The sequence below is a fragment of the Pseudophryne corroboree genome, chromosome 2 (genome assembly GCF_028390025.1).
Source record: "Pseudophryne corroboree isolate aPseCor3 chromosome 2, aPseCor3.hap2, whole genome shotgun sequence".
Classification (NCBI taxonomy): Eukaryota; Metazoa; Chordata; class Amphibia; order Anura; family Myobatrachidae; genus Pseudophryne; species Pseudophryne corroboree.
The window spans coordinates 1,009,030,611-1,009,050,228 of NC_086445.1; the positions used below are offsets into that span (position 1 = coordinate 1,009,030,611).

The window sequence follows — 19,618 nt, forward strand, 5'->3', positions numbered from 1 at the left end:
GGGTGTTGGATCAGCTGTATGTTGGTGGAAGGTGGGGGTGGGGACAAACGGGTATGATACACCATATCGGCCGGTGGTCACATGACGTATGGGGTGGCGGCTAGGGCTAAGATTCAGGGGTTGGCGGCTATGGCTACCCCACCCCCTCTAGTGCCTAACTTCGTCCCCCACCCCGGGCCCTAATCCTAACAGTCACCACGATACTTACCTTCAGGATGATGGTGGTTGGTGTCCCAGCATTAGTCACATGACCACCAGCGTCTCGTGTGCCGAGGTGCTGACTGTATTTTGGGAAATACAGTGCAGCCACGGTTGGTTCTAGTCCTTCAGGTGCCCAGGGTGAAAGTTTCCTTTGGTGTCCCCCCGCCACCAGCGATAACAGTGCGCATCAACGGCGCATGCCAAAAATAGGGGTGTGGCTTCATGGGGAAGGGGTGTGGCCACAGAATACACAGAGCCCCTAGTATTACACAGGAAAAACAAAAACACAAGAAAACCTGATTCATGCTCTTGACATTATTTAATTGTTCCCCTTTATAATAATGCACATTACACATTATGCCAAACACCGTAACGTGCATTAAATGTTATGCCACACACCATAACGCCCATTACACATTATGCCACACTCCGTAATGCCCATTACATGTTATGCCACACACCGTAGTGCCAGATACGCATACTGCCCCAGTATAGTGTCATATACATATACTGCCCCCAGTATAGTGCCAGTTACACATAATGCCCCCTCTATAGTGCTAGTTACACATAATGCCCCCTGTTTAGTGCCAGATACATATACTGCCCCTAGTATAGTGCCAGTTACAAATAATGCCCCCTCTATAGTGCTAGTTACACATACTTCCCCCTCTATAGTGCCAGTTACACATACTGTCCCCTGTATATTGCCAGATATATATACTATATATAAGGGGCGCTTTAAGAGAGGAGGAGGCCCGTGTGCTGCCTCCTCCGTTCGGGCCCCGCTTCTCAGCCGGCAGCACTAGAGAGTCTGAGCACTAGTGGTCTCAGACTCTACTGTGCATGCACAGATCACTGGGAAAATGGCACGGAGGCCAATTTCCAAGAGATTTTTCTACTGCATATGCGCAGAACACCATGAAAAAAACAGCTGCACCCTTTTCACGGTGATTCCAGAGTGCTGCTGACGTCAGCGCGGGACTGCGGAGGGTTAAGTATTTAAAAAATGGATGCAGCCTGTGCGGTGGGGTGTACAGTGCCAGTTACACATACTGCCCCCTGTATATTGCCAGATACATATACTGCCCCCTGTATAGTGCCAATTACATATAATGCTCCCTCTACACTCCTAGTTACATATACTGCCCTCTGTATAGTGGCAGATATACATACTGCCCCTCCCCAGCAGTGCTCACTGCCTCGGGCCTCCTCCTCCGTAGCGCTGCTGCTGCTTAGCTGCCGATGGTCTGCGTCTGGGGAAGGAGAGCGTGGCGTGCACCTCTCCTTCCCCGTTACGGAGTCCGGTCTGGGCGCTGGTGTCGGTCTGTGGTAGCTCTGGGCCATTGCATGGAGCTTGCCTGCTCCAAGATCCGCCCCTGCCTACAGCATAGGTTAGTCTGGGTCTGCCCTCACTAGCTTGCATCCTTCACATCTCATCATAGCCTGAGCTTACCTGCACGTGCAGTATGGAGGCGCTGCCTATACTAAACTGTGAGCAATGATGAGACTCACACTCACATACCACTTGTCTAGTACACATCTCCTTATTTATTTATTAACTTCTCCTTATTCACCACCACGCTACATCTCTCTTCTTAACCTTTTCTCTAACTCTCTGTTATGTGTTACTTATGCAGGAAGAAGAAGAAGCAGCAGCAGCAGCAGCAGAGGAGGTAAAGTAGAAACAGAATTTATCATTTGCTTTTAATTTCTCAACAGTGGCAAATGCCGAAGGAGGGCGCGCTCTTCCTCTGGATTTAATGTGAAGTGAATTGGATGCCATTCGCACAAGAAATTGTATGCTTGATCCATAAGGGGTGATTCAGTTGTTTAATAGGCACCCACAATTGCATTTGCCCTGATATTTTAGATGGGGCGATATGCAGGGGTGTAGTATAGTATGCCGGCGGCCACCATACCGGCGCCGGCATACCGACAGCTGGGCGAGTGCAAAGGAGCCCCTTGCGGGCTCACTGCACTCGCCACGCTGCGGGCACGGTGGTGCGCCACGCTATCTATTCTCCCTCCAGGGAAGTTGTGGACCCCCAAGAGGGAGAAAAGGTGTCGGTATGCCGGGTGTCGGGATTCCGGCGCCGGGATCCCAACAGCCGGCAAACTGAAGACCACCCGATATGCACTGTTGGATTAAATCTTGTGGAGGCCCCCAGACAGTCGAAATCTCGGGGGCCCCCCGCAGATTATCTCCTAATACATTTTTTATTTTACCAACCAACAACCTACGATCTGGAAACTGTAATATGAATCTGATGTCTATGGTTTATGTACTTTAAGTTGTTGATGGGTACATGACATTAATACAGTATTTTCTCTACAGAGTCTTTAATGTAAAGTTTTTGTTTCTTTGAATTGAATATTTTTTTTTCATCTTTTAGAAACAATGTAAGAAAGCTTGATTGTAATTTTCTTGCAAGATCAAATCATTATTATTTGATCTGTTGTCGCGGGGCCCCTAAAAGACGCAGGGCCCATAGGCGGGTGCCTACTCTGCCTATTTGGTAATCCGGCACTGGCTATATGCAAGTGTTTGGGCCATTAACCCTTTTTACCCATGTTGCATCATCCCTGTGAAAATTATTTATGCTCATAAAAAAAAGATTTGTTTAACTTATTACTATTCCTCAGCCAAACTTTTGCCAGAATGTGGGCAGAGTTGTCCTTCCCCCGTCTCTACTTGTGTCACTAGACTGAAAATCCACTGATGAATTTAGGTTGGGTTGGGAGGAACGGTTGACATTGAAGCTCCATTATTTCTGTTGTCAGTCAACGGCAGAGGCTGTGTGCCACCCTCCTAGTTCCCAGCGATGGTTACATTTGTAGAGTACGACTGATTCCTGATAGTGGGTGTTGTGCGTTATACATGTACATTATATGCATATTACTATCTGAGGCATGAAACCTAGATCTTCCCAGCTCTGCTCTATCACCACCAATAATTTGTGTCTTCCATTTCCAGGTGGCAGCAGAAGCAGATGATGAGCAAGAAGGAGAGGAACAGGAAGAAGAGGGAGAAGAGGAAGAGGAAGAATCATAGGGATCGGTATTGTCCCTATACTTTTATTCAGGTCATTTGTCTTGTTCACTCACTGATATATTTTTGTTTAAATAATATAAATAACATATTATATACTGTACCACTGATATAATAACCCTCTTTAACTGGAAAATCACCCACGCTGCCCTCCAGTGGCGTTAAGCCATGGCACCCTACACTACTACCCTTGGGGACTTATTCAGATGCTGTCGCTGATCCATCTGCGCATGTGTGTATGCCGGTACGCACTTGTGTAAGGTCCTAAACTGCGTTCTCCTCAGAACGTAGTTTAAGACCTGGAGGGGGGTGTGAACAGGGTGTCGACGCCGCGTTTTGTGGTCATCAATGCTCCATTTAAGGGGCGCGGTCCGGACAACGGAGGTGTTGTTGCTGGGACAGGTTGCTGCGGTTGCGCAACGTCACACGCAGCCGCTGTGACCCTTAACATAGCGGCTAGCAGTCTGCCTTCTAGGCTGCGTGGGCAGGGGGCTACTCGAAACATGCAAAAGCATCACTACCGGGGGGGCTGGATCCGTCATGCGGGGCGGACTTGCCCTGTGCTGGGCGTCACCCCACGTCAATGAATTTGATCGTAGATACAGATTGAGCCACGTTAGTCGTGGCTCCGTCTGTGACTAGGCGCGCCCGCAACGGAGCCGCGCCCCATTCACTTGAATGGAGAGCGTCTCCCTCCATGCGCCCGGACAGAGACGCTCTGAATGGGAGAGTCTCTGTGCACTCCCGGAATGACTAGGCGGACGCATCATCTAGCCTTGCCAGGAGTGCTTGTTTGTGATGGAGCCGCCTCAGATGAGCTCGGCTCCATCTGTATACGTTTCTTCGCACATCTACGATCGGGTCTGAATTAGGTCCTTGGTCCGGTGGATGTAATTGGAGAGTAGACACTTTAGAGTATGCCTCAGGCCTTAACCAGTAATTCCAAACCTATCTCTAGTTTTAGTCTGGGAGACCCACAGAAGTTACAGTAGTTTGGATTGAGAAACCGCAGTCATTTTTTGTTTTGCATTGCTTTAACGACCGTCATGACAACACAGTTCACCATTAACCTATGACATAAAATGTATTTTGTTTTGTTTTTATAGTATTATTTTCTATTTAAAATGTAACATAATCTAACATTGATGGACAATCTGTGTTGTGCTGCCACCTTGTGACAGAAAAGCAAACTTCATTTCATTAATTTACAAACGGAGGCCCACATTCAGCTTGGATTGCTAGATTCCAAAAACGCAAATCGTCCAATTATCGGAAGACTTTGCATCAGCTGTGAGAGCTTTGTGCATGTGCGAAAGCCACATTGCGATCATCGTGCGATCGCAGCCTCAGTGAAATGCAATTGCAGAGTGATTGACAGGAAGTGAACGTTCATGGGTGTTAACATGGCGTTTGTGGGGAATGGTTGGAAAAATGCAGGCCATGTCATGACCATTTTCGGAGCATGTACCCGCATTATTCTGGGTCAATCGCAACTGTCGATGGTACTTGGTTTCTGCATATGGATCGCACCTCTGCAATTGCACTATGGGTGTCTTTTAATATTTCTGGACGCCACTTTGTGTGCGATTTTTCACAGTAGCAGTTTGAGACAATTGCAATTTCAGTCTCAATAGCGATCTATTCTGAATCTCCCCAATAAACCTTTGTGTAAGAAGCCCACACAAACTCTAGTAATTGAAAAGGTTTGTTAAGCCAGATACTGGGCGGTATGTATGAAGCATTTTGAATACGTATGCATGAAGTAATTCCTTATGCATGAAGGTTTGCGATTAGAACCGTGATACAGCTTTTGCGGTGTGAGAACTACCAGGTTTATGACCCTGAAATCCTTTTGCGGATGCACGGCTGTCGGCCAGTGCAAGCAAGGGACACTGGCAAAGGATCCTATTGGATCCCTCTCGGGGAAGGCTGTGATGAGAAGGCCATAAGCTTCTATTAAGCAACACCATCGATATATAGATCAGGAACAAGCTTCAGAGGTTTTGCTTTCCGGAGATTGATGCATATGGAAGTTGTGGTTTGACCACATTTTAAAGGAAGTGTGCGAACGCATGTGTAGCAGAGCTGTACAAACAGATCTTGTGCAGTCTCTGCACAGCCCAGGACTTACTCAGCTGCTGTGATCACTTCAGCCTGTCTGGGACTGGAATTGACATCAGACACCTGCCCTGCAAACGCATGGACACGCCTGCGTTTTTCCAACCACTCCCAGAAAATGGTCAGTTACCACCCACAAACGCCTTCTTCCTGTCAATCTCCCTGTGATTGCCGCGCGAATGGATTCTTCGCACAAACCCATCGCTGAGCGGCGATGAGCTTTGTACCTGTGCGACGCGCCTGCGCATTGTGGTGCATACGCATGCGCAGTTCTGACCGTATCGCAGCACTGCAAAGAACGCTAGCAAGCAATCGGGTCTGAATTTCCCCCACTGTGTACTGAAAGCGTCCATACAGTGTTATATCCCTTGTATTCATACATTTGTGACATGTTGCCAATTGCGACATACTTCCAATTTAAGTTTTGTATATTGTGAAAAATATGTATTTGAGCGAGAGGCTGCAGCATATAGAAAATGGGGATTTTATATTCTTTCTTTCTTGTAGGCTGCCCACAATGATATCTCACAAATGAACTGCACTTGGCGACTACAGACTACACTGCAATTTGTTTCCACAAAGAATATTTCGGAATCATACAGGTTGGCGCTCTAGATAAGGACTAAGTAAGAACTCCTCTGCAAAGCCTCTTTTTGGCACTTTATCCTCATTTCAACAAGGGCTTTTCACATGATTGTCCGTATAACACTTTGCACTGAATATCCGCTGGATTTGTTATAACCTGGATATGTGAACTTATATTGTGAACACAATTTGTAATAAAGTTAGAAATAAAAGTTGTATTGTTTGTAATGGGGACTTGGGAATTTTCTCAATTTATATTCCTATGGGATTTGCAAGAAAATAATTAGCTAAAAAAAAAGATGATGTTTTGTACAGGTACTGGATCATCTACAAGTGGCCACATTTACAGGTGTTCATGTCATACCCAGACATGGACACTGAGCACATCCTCCTACAGTCACTGTGAGGAGCACTGTACACCAGATTATGAGGAAGATCATGTAACACCAAATGTATGATCACAAGGATCTCCACCAATAGTCAATGCGAGACATGATCACTATGCACCCCCTCCTACAGTCACTGTGAGGAGCACTGCTACACAAAGTAATGCAGAGGGGAACGTCATACAGAGAGACATGAACACTATGCACCTCCTCCTACAGTCACTGGGAGGAGCACTGCCACACAAAGTAATGCAGAGGGGAACGTCATACAGACAGACATGATCACTATGCACCTTCTACTACAGTCACTGTGAGGAGCACTGCTACACAAAGTAATGCAGAGGGGAACGTCATACAGACAGACATGATCACTATGCACCTTCTACTACAGTCACTGTGAAGAGCACTGCTATACAAAGTAATGCAGAGGGGAACGTCATACAGACAGACATGATCACTATGCACCCCCTCCTACAGTCACTGTGAGGAGCACTGCTACACAAAGTAATGCAGAGGGGAACGTCATACAGAGAGACATGAACACTATGCACCTCCTCCTACAGTCACTGTGAGGAGCACTGCTACACAAAGTAATGCAGAGGGGAACGTCATATAGAGAGACATGATCACTATGCACCCCCTCCTACAGTCACTGTGAGGAGCACTGCTACACAAAGTAATGCAGATGGGAACGTCATATAGAGAGACATGATCACTATGCACCTCCTCCTACAGTCACTGTGAGGAGCACTGCTACACAAAGTAATGCAGATGGGAACGTCATATAGAGAGACATGATCACTATGCACCTCCTCCTACAGTCACTGTGAGGAGCACTGCTACACAAAGTAATGCAGATGGGAACGTCATATAGAGACATGATCACTATGCACCTCCTCCTACAGTCACTGTGAGGAGCACTGCTACACAAAGTAATGCAGAGGGGAACGTCATATAGAGAGACATGATCACTATGCACCCCCTCCTACAGTCACTGTGAGGAGCACTGCTACACAAAGTAATGCAGAGGGGAACGTCATATAGAGAGACATGATCACTATTCACCCCCTCCTACAGTCACTGTGAGGAGCACTGCTACACAAAGTAATGCAGAGGGGAACGTCATACAGACAGACATGATCACTATGCACATCCTCTCCCCATGCTTGCGTCTCCTCCCACAATTCAAAAATAAACTGGTATATTAATTGGCTCCTGACAACAAATAAATCTAGGGTGTAAGTGTGTGTGTATGGGCCAAGTGTTTATTAGGGATGTGCACTTGAAATTTTTCGGGTTTTGTGTTTTGGTTTTGGGTTCGGTTCCGCGGCCGTGTTTTGGGTTCGACCGCGTTTTGGCAAAACCTCACCGAATTTTTTTTGTCGGATTCGGGTGTGTTTTGGATTCGGGTGTTTTTTTCAAAAAACCCTAAAAAACAGCTTAAATCATAGAATTTGGGGGTCATTTTGATCCCAAAGTATTATTAACCTCAAAAACCATAATTTCCACTCATTTTCAGTCTATTCTGAATACCTCACACCTCACTATTATTTTTAGTCCTAAAATTTGCACCGAGGTCGCTGGATGACTAAGCTAAGCGACCCTAGTGGCCGACACAAACACCTGGCCCATCTAGGAGTGGCACTGCAGTGTCACGCAGGATGGCCCTTCCAAAAAACACTCCCCAAACAGCACATGACGCAAAGAAGAAAAAAAGAGGCGCAATGAGGTAGCTGTGTGAGTAAGATAAGCGACCCTAGTGGCCGACACAAACACCTGGCCCATCTAGGAGTGGCACTGCAGTGTCACGCAGGATGGCCCTTCCAAAAAACACTCCCCAAACAGCACATGACGCAAAGAAGAAAAAAAGAGGCGCAATGAGGTAGCTGTGTGAGTAAGATAAGCGACCCTAGTGGCCGACACAAACACCTGGCCCATCTAGGAGTGGCACTGCAGTGTCACGCAGGATGGCCCTTCCAAAAAACACTCCCCAAACAGCACATGACGCAAATAAAAATGAAAGAAAAAAGAGGTGCAAGATGGAATTGTCCTTGGGCCCTCCCACCCACCCTTATGTTGTATAAACAGGACATGCACACTTTAACCAACCCATCATTTCAGTGACAGGGTCTGCCACACGACTGTGACTGAAATGACGGGTTGGTTTGGACCCCCACCGAAAAAGAAGCAATTAATCTCTCCTTGCACAAACTGGCTCTACAGAGGCAAGATGTCCACCTCATCATCATCCTCCGATATATCACCGTGTACATCCCGCTCCTCACAGATTATCAATTCGTCCCCACTGGAATCCACCATCTCAGCTCCCTGTGTACTTTGTGGAGGCAATTGCTGCTGGTCAATGTCTCCACGGAGGAATTGATTATAATTCATTTTAATGAACATCATCTTCTCCACATTTTTTGGAAGTAACCTCGTACGCAGATTGCTGACAAGGTGAGCGGCGGCACTAAACACTCTTTCGGAGTACACACTTGTGGGAGGGCAACTTAGGTAGAATAAAGCCAGTTTGTGCAAGGGCCTCCAAATTGCCTCTTTTTCCTGCCAGTATAAGTACGGACTGTCTGACGTGCCTACTTGGATGCGGTCACTCATATAATCCTCCACCATTCTTTCAATAATGATAATGAGATGAAATCAATATATATATATATATATATATATAATATCACTAGTACTGCAGCCGGACAGGTATATATATTTATTATGTAATGACTGATGACGGACCTGCTGGACACTGTCAGCTCAGCAGCACCGCAGACTGCTACAGTAAGCTACTATAGTAGTATGTATAAAGAAGAAAGAAAAAAAAAAAACCACGGGTAGGTGGTATACAATTATGGATGGACGAGCGACTGCCGACACAGAGGTAGCTACAGCCGTGGACTACCGTACTGTGTCTGCTGCTAATATAGACTGGATGATAATGAGATGAAATCAATATATATTATATCACACTAGTACTGCAGCCGGACAGGTAGATATATTTATTATGTAATGACTGATGACGGACCTGCTGGACACTGTCAGCTCAGCAGCACCGCAGACTGCTACAGTAAGTTACTATAGTAGTATGTATAAAGAAGAAAGAAAAAGAAAAAACACGGGTAGGTGGTATACAATTATGGATGGACGAGCGACTGCCGACACAGAGGTAGCTACAGCCGTGGACTACCGTACTGTGTCTGCTGCTAATATAGACTGGATGATAATGAGATGAAATCAATATATATATATATAATATCACTAGTACTGCAGCCGGACAGGTATATATATTTATTATGTAATGACTGATGACGGACCTGCTGGACACTGTCAGCTCAGCAGCACCGCAGACTGCTACAGTAAGCTACTATAGTAGTATGTATAAAGAAGAAAGAAAAAAAAAAAACCACGGGTAGGTGGTATACAATTATGGATGGACGAGCGACTGCCGACACAGAGGTAGCTACAGCCGTGGACTACCGTACTGTGGCCCTCATTCCGAGTTGTTCGCTCGGTAAATTTCATCGCATCGCAGCGTTTTTCTGCTTAGTATGCATGCGCAATGTTCGCACTGCGACTGCGCCAAGTAATTTTGCTATGTAGATAGTTTTTTTACTCACGGCTTTTTCTTCGCTCCGGCGAACGTAATGTGATTGACAGGAAATGGGTGTTACTGGGCGGAAACACGGCGTTTTATGGGCGTGTGGATGAAAACGCTACCGTTTCCGGAAAAAATGCAGGAGTGGCTGGAGAAACGGGGGAGTGTCTGGGCGAACGCTGGGTGTGTTTGTGACGTCAAACCAGGAACGACAAGCACTGAACTGATCGCAGATGCCGAGTAAGTCTGAAGCTACTCTGAAACTGCTAAGTAGTTTGTAATCGCAATATTGCGAATACATCGTTCGCAATTTTAAGAAGCTAAGATTCACTCCCAGTAGGCGGCGGCTTAGCGTGTGTAACTCTGCTAAAATCGCCTTGCGAGCGATCAACTCGGAATGAGGGCCTGTGTCTGCTGCTAATATAGACTGGATGATAATGAGATGAAATCAATATATATATATATATAATATCACTAGTACTGCAGCCGGACAGGTATATATATTTATTATGTAATGACTGATGACGGACCTGCTGGACACAGTCAGCTCAGCAGCACCGCAGACTGCTACAGTAAGCTACTATAGTAGTATGTATAAAGAAGAAAGAAAAAAAAAAACCACGGGTAGGTGGTATACAATATTATATATATATTATATACAATTATATATATATATATATATATATATATATATATATATTAAACTGGTGGTGACTGGTGGTCAGGTCACTGGTCACACTATCAGCAACTTGCAAGTAGTACTCCTAAGCAGACAATCACAATATATATTATACTGGTGGTCAGTGTGGTCACAATGGCAGTGTGGCACTCTGGCAGCAAAAGTGTGCACTGTACGTTATATGTACTCCTGAGTCCTGCTCTCAGACTCTAACTGCTCCCCACTGTCAGTGTCTCCCCCACAAGTCAGATAATATACAGTCACACTATCTATCACTTCAGCAAGTAACTAGTACTCCTCCTAATGCTCCCCAAAATTACTACTGTGTCTCTCTCTACTGTCTCACTCTCTTCTCTATAAACGGAGAGGACGCCAGCCACGTCCTCTCCCTATGAATCTCAATGCACGTGTGAAAATGGCGGCGACGCGCGGCTCCTTATATAGAATCCGAGTCTCGCGATAGAATCCGAGCCTCGCGAGAATCCGACAGCGGGATGATGACGTTCGGGCGCGCTCGGGTTAACCGAGCAAGGCGGGAAGATCCGAGTCGCTCGGCCCCGTGTAAAAAAACATGAAGTTCAGGCGGGTTCGGATTCCGAGGAACCGAACCCGCTCATCCCTAGTGTTTATCTGCCGTCACGTTCTATGTTTCTGTTTGCTGGCTCATATTTGGTATTACATGCGTAAGAGTGATTATGGTCCGGATGCAGAGGTGGCGGCATTGCTGATATCTGCGCTGCTGAGCGATTATAGCTACTGCGCATGCATGAAAGAGGAAAAACCATGGACGTTCCTGGGTGGTCACTCGGACGTGGTATGAAGTAATTGCAAAAAAGGCCCTTCGTGGGTGTGTTATTGGTGTTATGTGGTCATGTCAATGCAAGCCTGTGCATTCTCATATGCAGTACCCCAGCCACAGGCCACAGAGGAATAGGAGACACTGCGTCTGCCATAGGCTAATGCAAATGCCGATGGTAAGAGCGATGAAGCGCCCACGGTGGCTTGTTTACACCATTCATGGCCATTGAAAATGGTAATCTCAGGGATTGCACTTTCCGGCACAAACAAGTACGCAAGGGGAAAGCTGGAACTAGTATATGCATATTACGAATCTGGAAAAAAATTCAGTAGTTAATGCAACTGCGCCCATCAGGCCCTCTGTACAGTTTCAGTTATGTTTTCGCCATTCTACTTCTACCTGTTATATTTTTAAATATATGTTCTCTTTACTTTTTGTTACTACAGTATATGATAATTTTACTATTAATAGAACTACAGCCTCAATGTCCACATCCATCATTGCTCCGTCAGTTCTCCAAAATCATTTTGCTTGTCCACTTGGAAGATATAATATCATCACGCAGAAAAAGAGAAAATGCAGGTGCACACTCCAAGCACTAAGAATACTGGTAATCAGAACAATTACAATAAACTGTACACTTTAACATGGAGTGAAATTGAGGTTCTTAGCACAATTTAGGGCCAAAAATATGGGCCCACCTACCACGGCTAGGTGGCTTCATCAGGTGGGTCCCTAACGTCCCTAAAACTGTCATATTCTATAAATTTATCCAGGTCTTATAATATTTTCCCCATGTTTGAATAATTATCTGAGAAAGAGCCTTGATACAATGTCAAGTTTATTAGAATTTTTTTTTTTTTTAAATAAACCCCAAGGCGTGGCCGCGGTATGGAATTTCTCCTATCATTCCCAACTAGCAAGGCTCTATTCCAGAGGCGCAAAACAGATATCCACGCAAGTTGGAAAGCATTAGGCTCCCAGATGGCATATCTACACTGGGAATCCCTAACATGTTGGCATGTTTACAGATCCGTGTTTTATTATTTATTAAATCGCACATTGATTAGCGATGTTCGAGACAAGGACTGTGAAACAATCCCAGGTTATCCTCCACAGAGGGCTAGCCACATCATCTGTATAAAGTTAGGCCTCCTTGCCACTAGCATTTGTCACAGGTCCCGCCAGGTCCCGTTCAACTCTGCTAGCTTCGGGAATATTTTTTTGCCAAAACTGCATGAGCGTGATGCGGCTAGGGTGCACCAGGAGACTGCGCTGATTAAGTTGATATGCTGACTTGTATATATATCTGTGTGTGACGGAGTCTGTATACGGAGCATATCGGAACTTGGCATGGAAAAAGCCGCAGCATCATAATACTTCATATACAGATTCAGAGACTCAGCAGCATGCAGATATACAAGTGTTGTGTCTCACATTAATCAGCACAGTCTCCTGGTGCATCCTAGTGGAATCAGGTTGTGACTAAGATGCATTATAGACGAATAAGAAGCCCAATCCAGCAGAGACTCACGGGATCTGGTGCACAGAGAGAAGCTGTTTGGCACGACTGCAGCAAAGATTTAGGAGGACACATCTTTATGTTTGTAAATTGGAGAGTGCCAAAAGAATACCTACTGTATATCATTATGGATAACACCACCCAAAACAAGATTATTGTTTAGGGTACAGTTCAAGAAACAATTGTAGCTTGCCTTCTATTCATACCGAAATACTGATGCTGGAATCCCGACAGCCGCCAGAACGCTGATGCCGGGATTCCGAAGGTAAGTGTGGCTGTGACGGTTAAGATTTGGCTGTGCGAGGGGCATGTTGTGAGGTTTGAGGGGCATGTATGGGTCATGTGGAGAAGACTAAGGGTCATGTGGAAGGGGCTGAGAGGCATGTAAAAGGCACGTGGAGAGGTCTGGGGGCATGTAAGCATTATGTGGAGAAGGCTGAGGGGTATGTGGAGAGGGCTGAGGGGCATCTAAGGGGCATGTAAGGGTGATGTGAAGAGGGCTGAGAGGCATATAAAGGTCATGTTGAGAGGGCTGACAGTCATATAGAGAGGGCTGAGGGGCATGTAAGGGTCATGTTGAGAGGGCTGAGGGCCATGTAAGAGTCATGTGGAGAGGGCTGAGGGGTATGTGGAGATGGCTGAGGGGCATGTAATGAGCAGTTGGAGAGGACTGAAAGGCTTGTAAGGGACATGTGGAGAGGGCTGAAGGGCATGTAAGGGTCATGTGGAGAAGGCTGAGGGGCATGTAAGGGGCATGTGGAGAGGGCTGAGGGTCATGTAAAGAAGACTGAGGAGCATGCAGGGAGCATGTGAAGGGGCATGTAAGGGTTATGTGGAGAGGGCCTAAGGGCATGTTAGGGGCATGTGGCACTTTTTGTTTACTGCGTACGCTTGTTCTGGGTGCCAGGGATCCACTAGTAAGGGCTGTACTATTAAAATAGAAAAGAGAAAGAGGTGCCAGAGGCACTACTAATACTGTATGTTTGTGCTGCCAAAATGGGATTATGGGATTATATTATTAAACAAACACAATGAATGGGATGTGCACTGACTGAGAAAATATTTTAGATGTACAGAACCTTTCTTTATAATACATAATTTATGAAAACAATAAAAATTAAATACACATCAAAATTAGTTACGTATGATAAGTAAATATTAATAAGAAGCAATTAGTTGAAATCTATTATGTTATCTCACTGAAGGGAATCTCACCTGGTGAGCTCACCTGGCACCTAAAACACTAATCATAGTTCAGAATTAGTATGAAGATCTTATGGAGACCGAGCATATAGAGGGAGATTTATCAAAATTAAATGGAGCGAGATAAAGTACCAACCAATCGGCTCCTAACTGCCATGTTAAAGGAAGGAGCCTCCTTCATTTTCTCCCGCAACTGGGCCTGTGAGCAAAAGGATAAGATTTCCGAGTCCACCCTCTAGCAGTGATGCAGGGCAGTTAGGAGCGAATGCTGATATCTGGTCCGGACTGAAGACCTGCCAACGATTACTGACATGTCTACTGTCACTGCATATGATTCTGTCACCAATTGAAAGAATGGTGGAAGATTATATAAGTGACAGCATCCAAGTAGGCATGTCAGACAGTCCGTATGTATACTGGCAGGAAAAAGAGGCAATTTGGATGCCTTTGCACAAACTGGCTTTATTTTACCTACATTGCCCCCCTCCAGTGTGTACTCCGAAAGACTGTTTAGTGCAGCCGTGTGATGTTAGTGTATTAGAATGCTTAATATTTGTAGACACTCCCTTACTAACATGTGTAAGCCTGAATCTTCAGTGATGGTCCCTAGGACCAGGGGGATGCTGGGAAGTGGGTGGTCCAGTGTGCAGTGTGTCTGGAGTTAATGATTGAATAAACAGCACAGCAGTGAACTCACATGTCTCTGTGTCCTGATGACTGGATTTACAAACATATGAACAAAACATGGTGTCAGAAGAAGTTTAACTTGGACTGCTAGTGCTCTCAGAGTGTGAAAGAATCCTGCAACATTCTGTAAGGCTGTGATACTCTGTGTCTGCATAGCCTGCAGTGTGCTCCTCTCTTCAAACAGTGAGTAACCATGGATAAACTAGCTCCTCCAACCGGCATGCTGATGTCTGGTGACTTGTCTGAAAACTGGAAAAGATTTAAGCAAAGGTTTAATATATATCTTGCTGCATGTGGAGCTGATACAGAGGCTGAAAAAACTAAGGCATCCATTTTCCTCCATGTGATAGGAGGGGATGTGCTGGACATTTATAATAGTTTTCAGTTTGACGAGGGGCAGAATATGGTGCTATCGTCTATAATGCAAAAGTTTGAAGATTACTTTGTGCCAAGGAAAAATTTGACATGAAAGATATAAGTTTTTCACATGTGATCAGAAGTCTGTAGATGGATTTGATCAGTATGTTACAGAGCTGCAATCACTCAGTAAAACCTGTGAGTTTTGTGATTTAAAGGATTCACTGATTAGAGATCGTATTGTCTGTGGAATACCTGATAATGGACTCAGAGAGAGAGATTGCTGAGAGAGCAAGACCTAACACTAGAAAAGGCAGTGACTATGTGCAGATCTGCAAAAATAACTAGATTTCAAGCCAAAACGTTACACAAGGAAGCTGATGCTAATGTACATGTAGTGCAGACAACAGAGCCAAGCAAACCTCCATTCTCAAGAATGAAGCAGTCTAAGCCACAGTCTAATGATGAAATGTGTAGTAGATGTGGAAATGCTCACAATCCTAAAATGTGCCCTGCTTATGGTAAAACCTGCATGAAATGTGATAGACTTAATCACTTTGCCAAATACTGTAAACTGAAAAGGGAAACAACCAATGTGCATGCTGTTAAACAGAGGAATTCTTTGTGGATTGCATTGAACTTTGCAGTGCAGATAAGAAAGAATGGATTGTCCCTTTAACTGTGAACGAGATTGTCATTCCCTTTAAGCTTGATACTGGCGCGCAGGTGAATTTAATATCGTTTCAAGACTATAAGACTTTTAGAGTAAAACCTAAAATTCATCCAGCCAAAGTGAAAGTTACAGGGTACACTGGGGAGGAAATTCCTGTGAAAGGTACATGCTTAGTGACAGTGAAATATAAGGGACAACAGTTTAAAACATCTCTACTGATTGTGGATAAAAATGTGCAACCGATTCTAGGATTAAGTTCCTGCGAGAAACTAAGCTTGCTAAAGAAAGTTTTTATGGTGACATCACAAGTAGAAGATGACTGCAAATCAATGTTTACAGAATACAGAGACTTGTTTGAAGGTATAGGTTGTTTGCCTGGAGAGCATAAAATAAATATAGACACGCAAGTTTCTTCAGTGATACACCCCTGTAGAAAAGTGTCGTTTGCGCTGAGAGAAAAACTGAAACAAGAGTTAAATCGCCTGGAAGCCTTGGGTGTGATACAGAAAGTTGATGAGCCTACTGAATGGGTAAGCTCCTTAGTAATTGTGGAAAAGAAAAAAGGACAACTCAGAATATGTCTAGACCCCAGAGATTTAAACAAAGCTATTAAACGAGAACATTTCAAACTACCAACCAGAGATGAAATCATGTCGCAATTTGCGGGAGCAAAATGGTTCAGTAAATTGGACGCATCTTCAGGATTCTGGCAAATGAAGCTAGATGAGGCCAGCTCAAAGCTTTGTACATTTAATGCACCAGAAGGTCGATACAGATTTCTTTGACTACCGTATGGAATATTGTCTGCTCCAGAAGTATATCACAAAAAGATACACATGATTTTTGAACATATTCCAGGTGTTGAAACAATGATGGATGACATTATTGTCTGGGGATCTACAAAGGAAGAACATGATTCTAGATTGAGACAAGTAATGGAACTTGCCAAGAAAGTGAATCTAAAGCTAAACAAGGACAAATGTGAATTTGGCGTGAATACACTTACCTTTATGGGCAACGTGGTCTCGGATCAAGGTGTAAAACCAGACCCAAGGAAAATATCAGCAATAGTGAACACGGAACGTCCTAACAACAAAGACGACGTCAGAAGATTCCTAGAAATGATTACTTACTTAGGAAAGTTTATTTCTCAACTCTCTGAATGAACAGCCTCTCTTAGATGGTTGTTGGACAAAGATAACGAGTGGATGTGGTCACATGAACAAGAAGAAAGTTGGCAAAACTTGAAACAGATCATTACAGAGCAACCAGTGCTAAAATTCTTTGATCCTGCAAAAAGAATAAGAATTTCAGCAGATGCTTCGCAATTTGGCCTAGGCTCAGTGCTGTTACAAGAACATGAGGATACATGGCAACCAGTAATCTATACATCAAGATCACTGAAAAGTGCTGAAACAAGGTATGCTCAGATAGAAAAAGAACTTCTAGTGATCACATATGCATGTGAGCGATTTCATCAGTTTGTGTGTGGTCAAACATTTACAGTGGAAACTGACCACAAGCCATTGGTAGCTATCATGACTAAATCATTACATGACTGTCCCATGAGAATTCAACGAATGCTTATCAGACTACAGAAATATGATGTACACTTGCTGTACTGTCCCAGCAAATACATGTACATTGCTGATACACTTTCTCGTGCTGTGGACAAAAGTGTAGGTTCCAAAAGTCTGATGGATGAAGAGATAGAAGCCTATGTTAATTTGATGGTAGCTTCTCTACCAGTGTCTCTTGCAAGACAAGAACAGATTAGGAAAGAAACTGAGACAGATGACACAATGAAAGTGTTGAAAGATATCATTCTGAAAGGTTGGCCAGCAGAAAAACATGCGTGCCCGTTGTTTATCCATGATTATTGGATGTACCGCAGTGACCTTACAGTTGTCGATTGTATTATTTACAAAGGCAATAGGTTTGTCATACCTGCACGACCAGTGGCGTAACTAGAAATTTTTCTCCCCCAAGCCAAAAAATCATTCGGCGCCCAAAAAGGGGGGTGGCTTCGTTGACATGGGTGTGGCTTCGTGTAAAGGGGCGTGGCATTGCAGGAAAAGACTACCTTATACCCCAGTTTTGCAACCTGCACGCCCAGACGTTGGCCACCACAGGAAAGAAAAATAATCCTGATTCATGCCCCTTACATTATTTGTCATTTTTCCTCCTTATAGTAATGCCCAGTATACATTATTCCACATACTGCAATGGCCCTTAGACATTATGCCGCACACAATAATGCACATGACACAATATGCACACACTGTAATGCCCCCGACACATTATGCCACACACCGTAATGCCTGTGACACATTATGCCACACACCGTAATGCCTGCGACACATTATGCCACACACCGTAATGCCTGTGACACATTATGACAGGAATCGCATTGCCCGTTATACATTATGCTACACACTGCAATGCCCCTGATACATTATAGCACATACAATGCCTGTGACACATTATGACACAAACCACTATGACCCTGAGACATTATACCACATACCACAATGCCCGTGATATAGTATACAACACACCGTAATGCCTGACACATTATGACACACACCGCAATGTCCGTGATACATTATGCCAAACACTGCAGTGACCCTGAGACATTATACCACATACCACACAATGCCCGTGATATAGTATACCACACACCGTAATGCCCATTACACATTAAGTTCTACAGTAAGGCTTCCAATTACTTTTAAATTACCTGCTCGTTGCCAGGGGTTTCATGCTCTTGGTTCCATGCACGGTGCCAGGGGTTTTCATGCTCAGGGTGTCCTGCTCGTTGCCAGGGGTTTCATGCACTGGGTGTCCTGCTCGTTGCTAGGGGGTAGTGCTTGTTGCTAGGGCCGTGCTCCCAGTGCCACATATGCTCCCAGTGTCAGATATTCCCCCACAGTGCCAGGTATATGCCCCCAGTGCCAGATCTTCCCCCACAGTGCCAGGTATATGCCCCCAGTGCCAGATCTTCCCCCACAGTGCCAGGTATATGCCCCCAGTGCCAGATATTCCCCCCAGTGCCAGGTATATGCCCCCAGTGCCAGATCTTCCCCCACAGTGCCAGGTATATGCCCCCAGTGCCAGGTATATGCCCCCCCCCCAGTGCCAGATATTCCCCCACAGTGCCTGCTCCCCCCCCCAGTGCCAGGTATATGCCCCCAGTGCCAGATATTCCCCCACAGTGCCAGGTATATGCCCCCCCAGTGCCAGGTATATGCCCCCCCAGTGCCAGGTATTCCCCCACAGTGCCTGCTTCCCCCCCAGTGCCAGGTATATGCCCCCAGTGCCAGGTATATGCCCCCCCCAGTGCCAGATATTCCCCCCCAGTGCCAGATATTCCCCCCCAGTGCCTGCTTCCCCCCCAGTGCCAGGTATATGCCCCCAGTGCCAGGTATATGCCCCCAGTGCCAGGTATATGCCCCCCCAGTGCCTGCTTCCCCTCCCCCTCCTTTGTGTTGGAGGGACACGGAGCGCATAGCGCGCCTCTCCAATGTCCCTCCTGGCTCTCCCCCGGCCGGTCTAATAAAGGAAGTGCCGGTTCGTGAGCCAATCAGAGCTCACGAACGGCACTTCCTTTATTAGACAGGCCGGGGGAGAGCCAGGAGGGACACGGGAGAGGCGCGCGCTGTGCCCTCCGTGTCCCTCCAACACAGCAGCGGAGGGAAGGAGACCGCAGATTGACATGCGGACGCTCGTCCGCATGTCAATCTGTGCAAAGTCAG

At 45.4% G+C, this 19,618-nt stretch overlaps 1 protein-coding gene and 1 long non-coding RNA gene across 5 annotated transcripts in view; one reads left to right on the forward strand and one right to left on the reverse strand.

The window, feature by feature from the left end:
- The window catches only part of SH3BGR (SH3 domain binding glutamate rich protein), a 154,448-nt gene extending 148,267 nt beyond the window's left edge, over positions 1-6,181 (forward strand). For all 4 annotated transcript variants that reach the window (XM_063956585.1, XM_063956586.1, XM_063956587.1 and 1 more), the window contains 3 exons: positions 1,839-1,874; positions 3,176-3,284; positions 5,876-6,181. In XM_063956585.1, the coding sequence (XP_063812655.1) occupies positions 1,839-1,874; positions 3,176-3,253 (114 nt within the window). In that variant the 3' untranslated portion in view covers positions 3,254-3,284; positions 5,876-6,181. The remainder of the gene's footprint in view (positions 1-1,838; positions 1,875-3,175; positions 3,285-5,875) is intronic.
- Positions 1-19,618, reverse strand: part of LOC135050259 (uncharacterized) — a 104,338-nt gene that overhangs the window by 21,955 nt on the left and 62,765 nt on the right. The gene's annotated exons all lie outside the window — the stretch shown is intronic.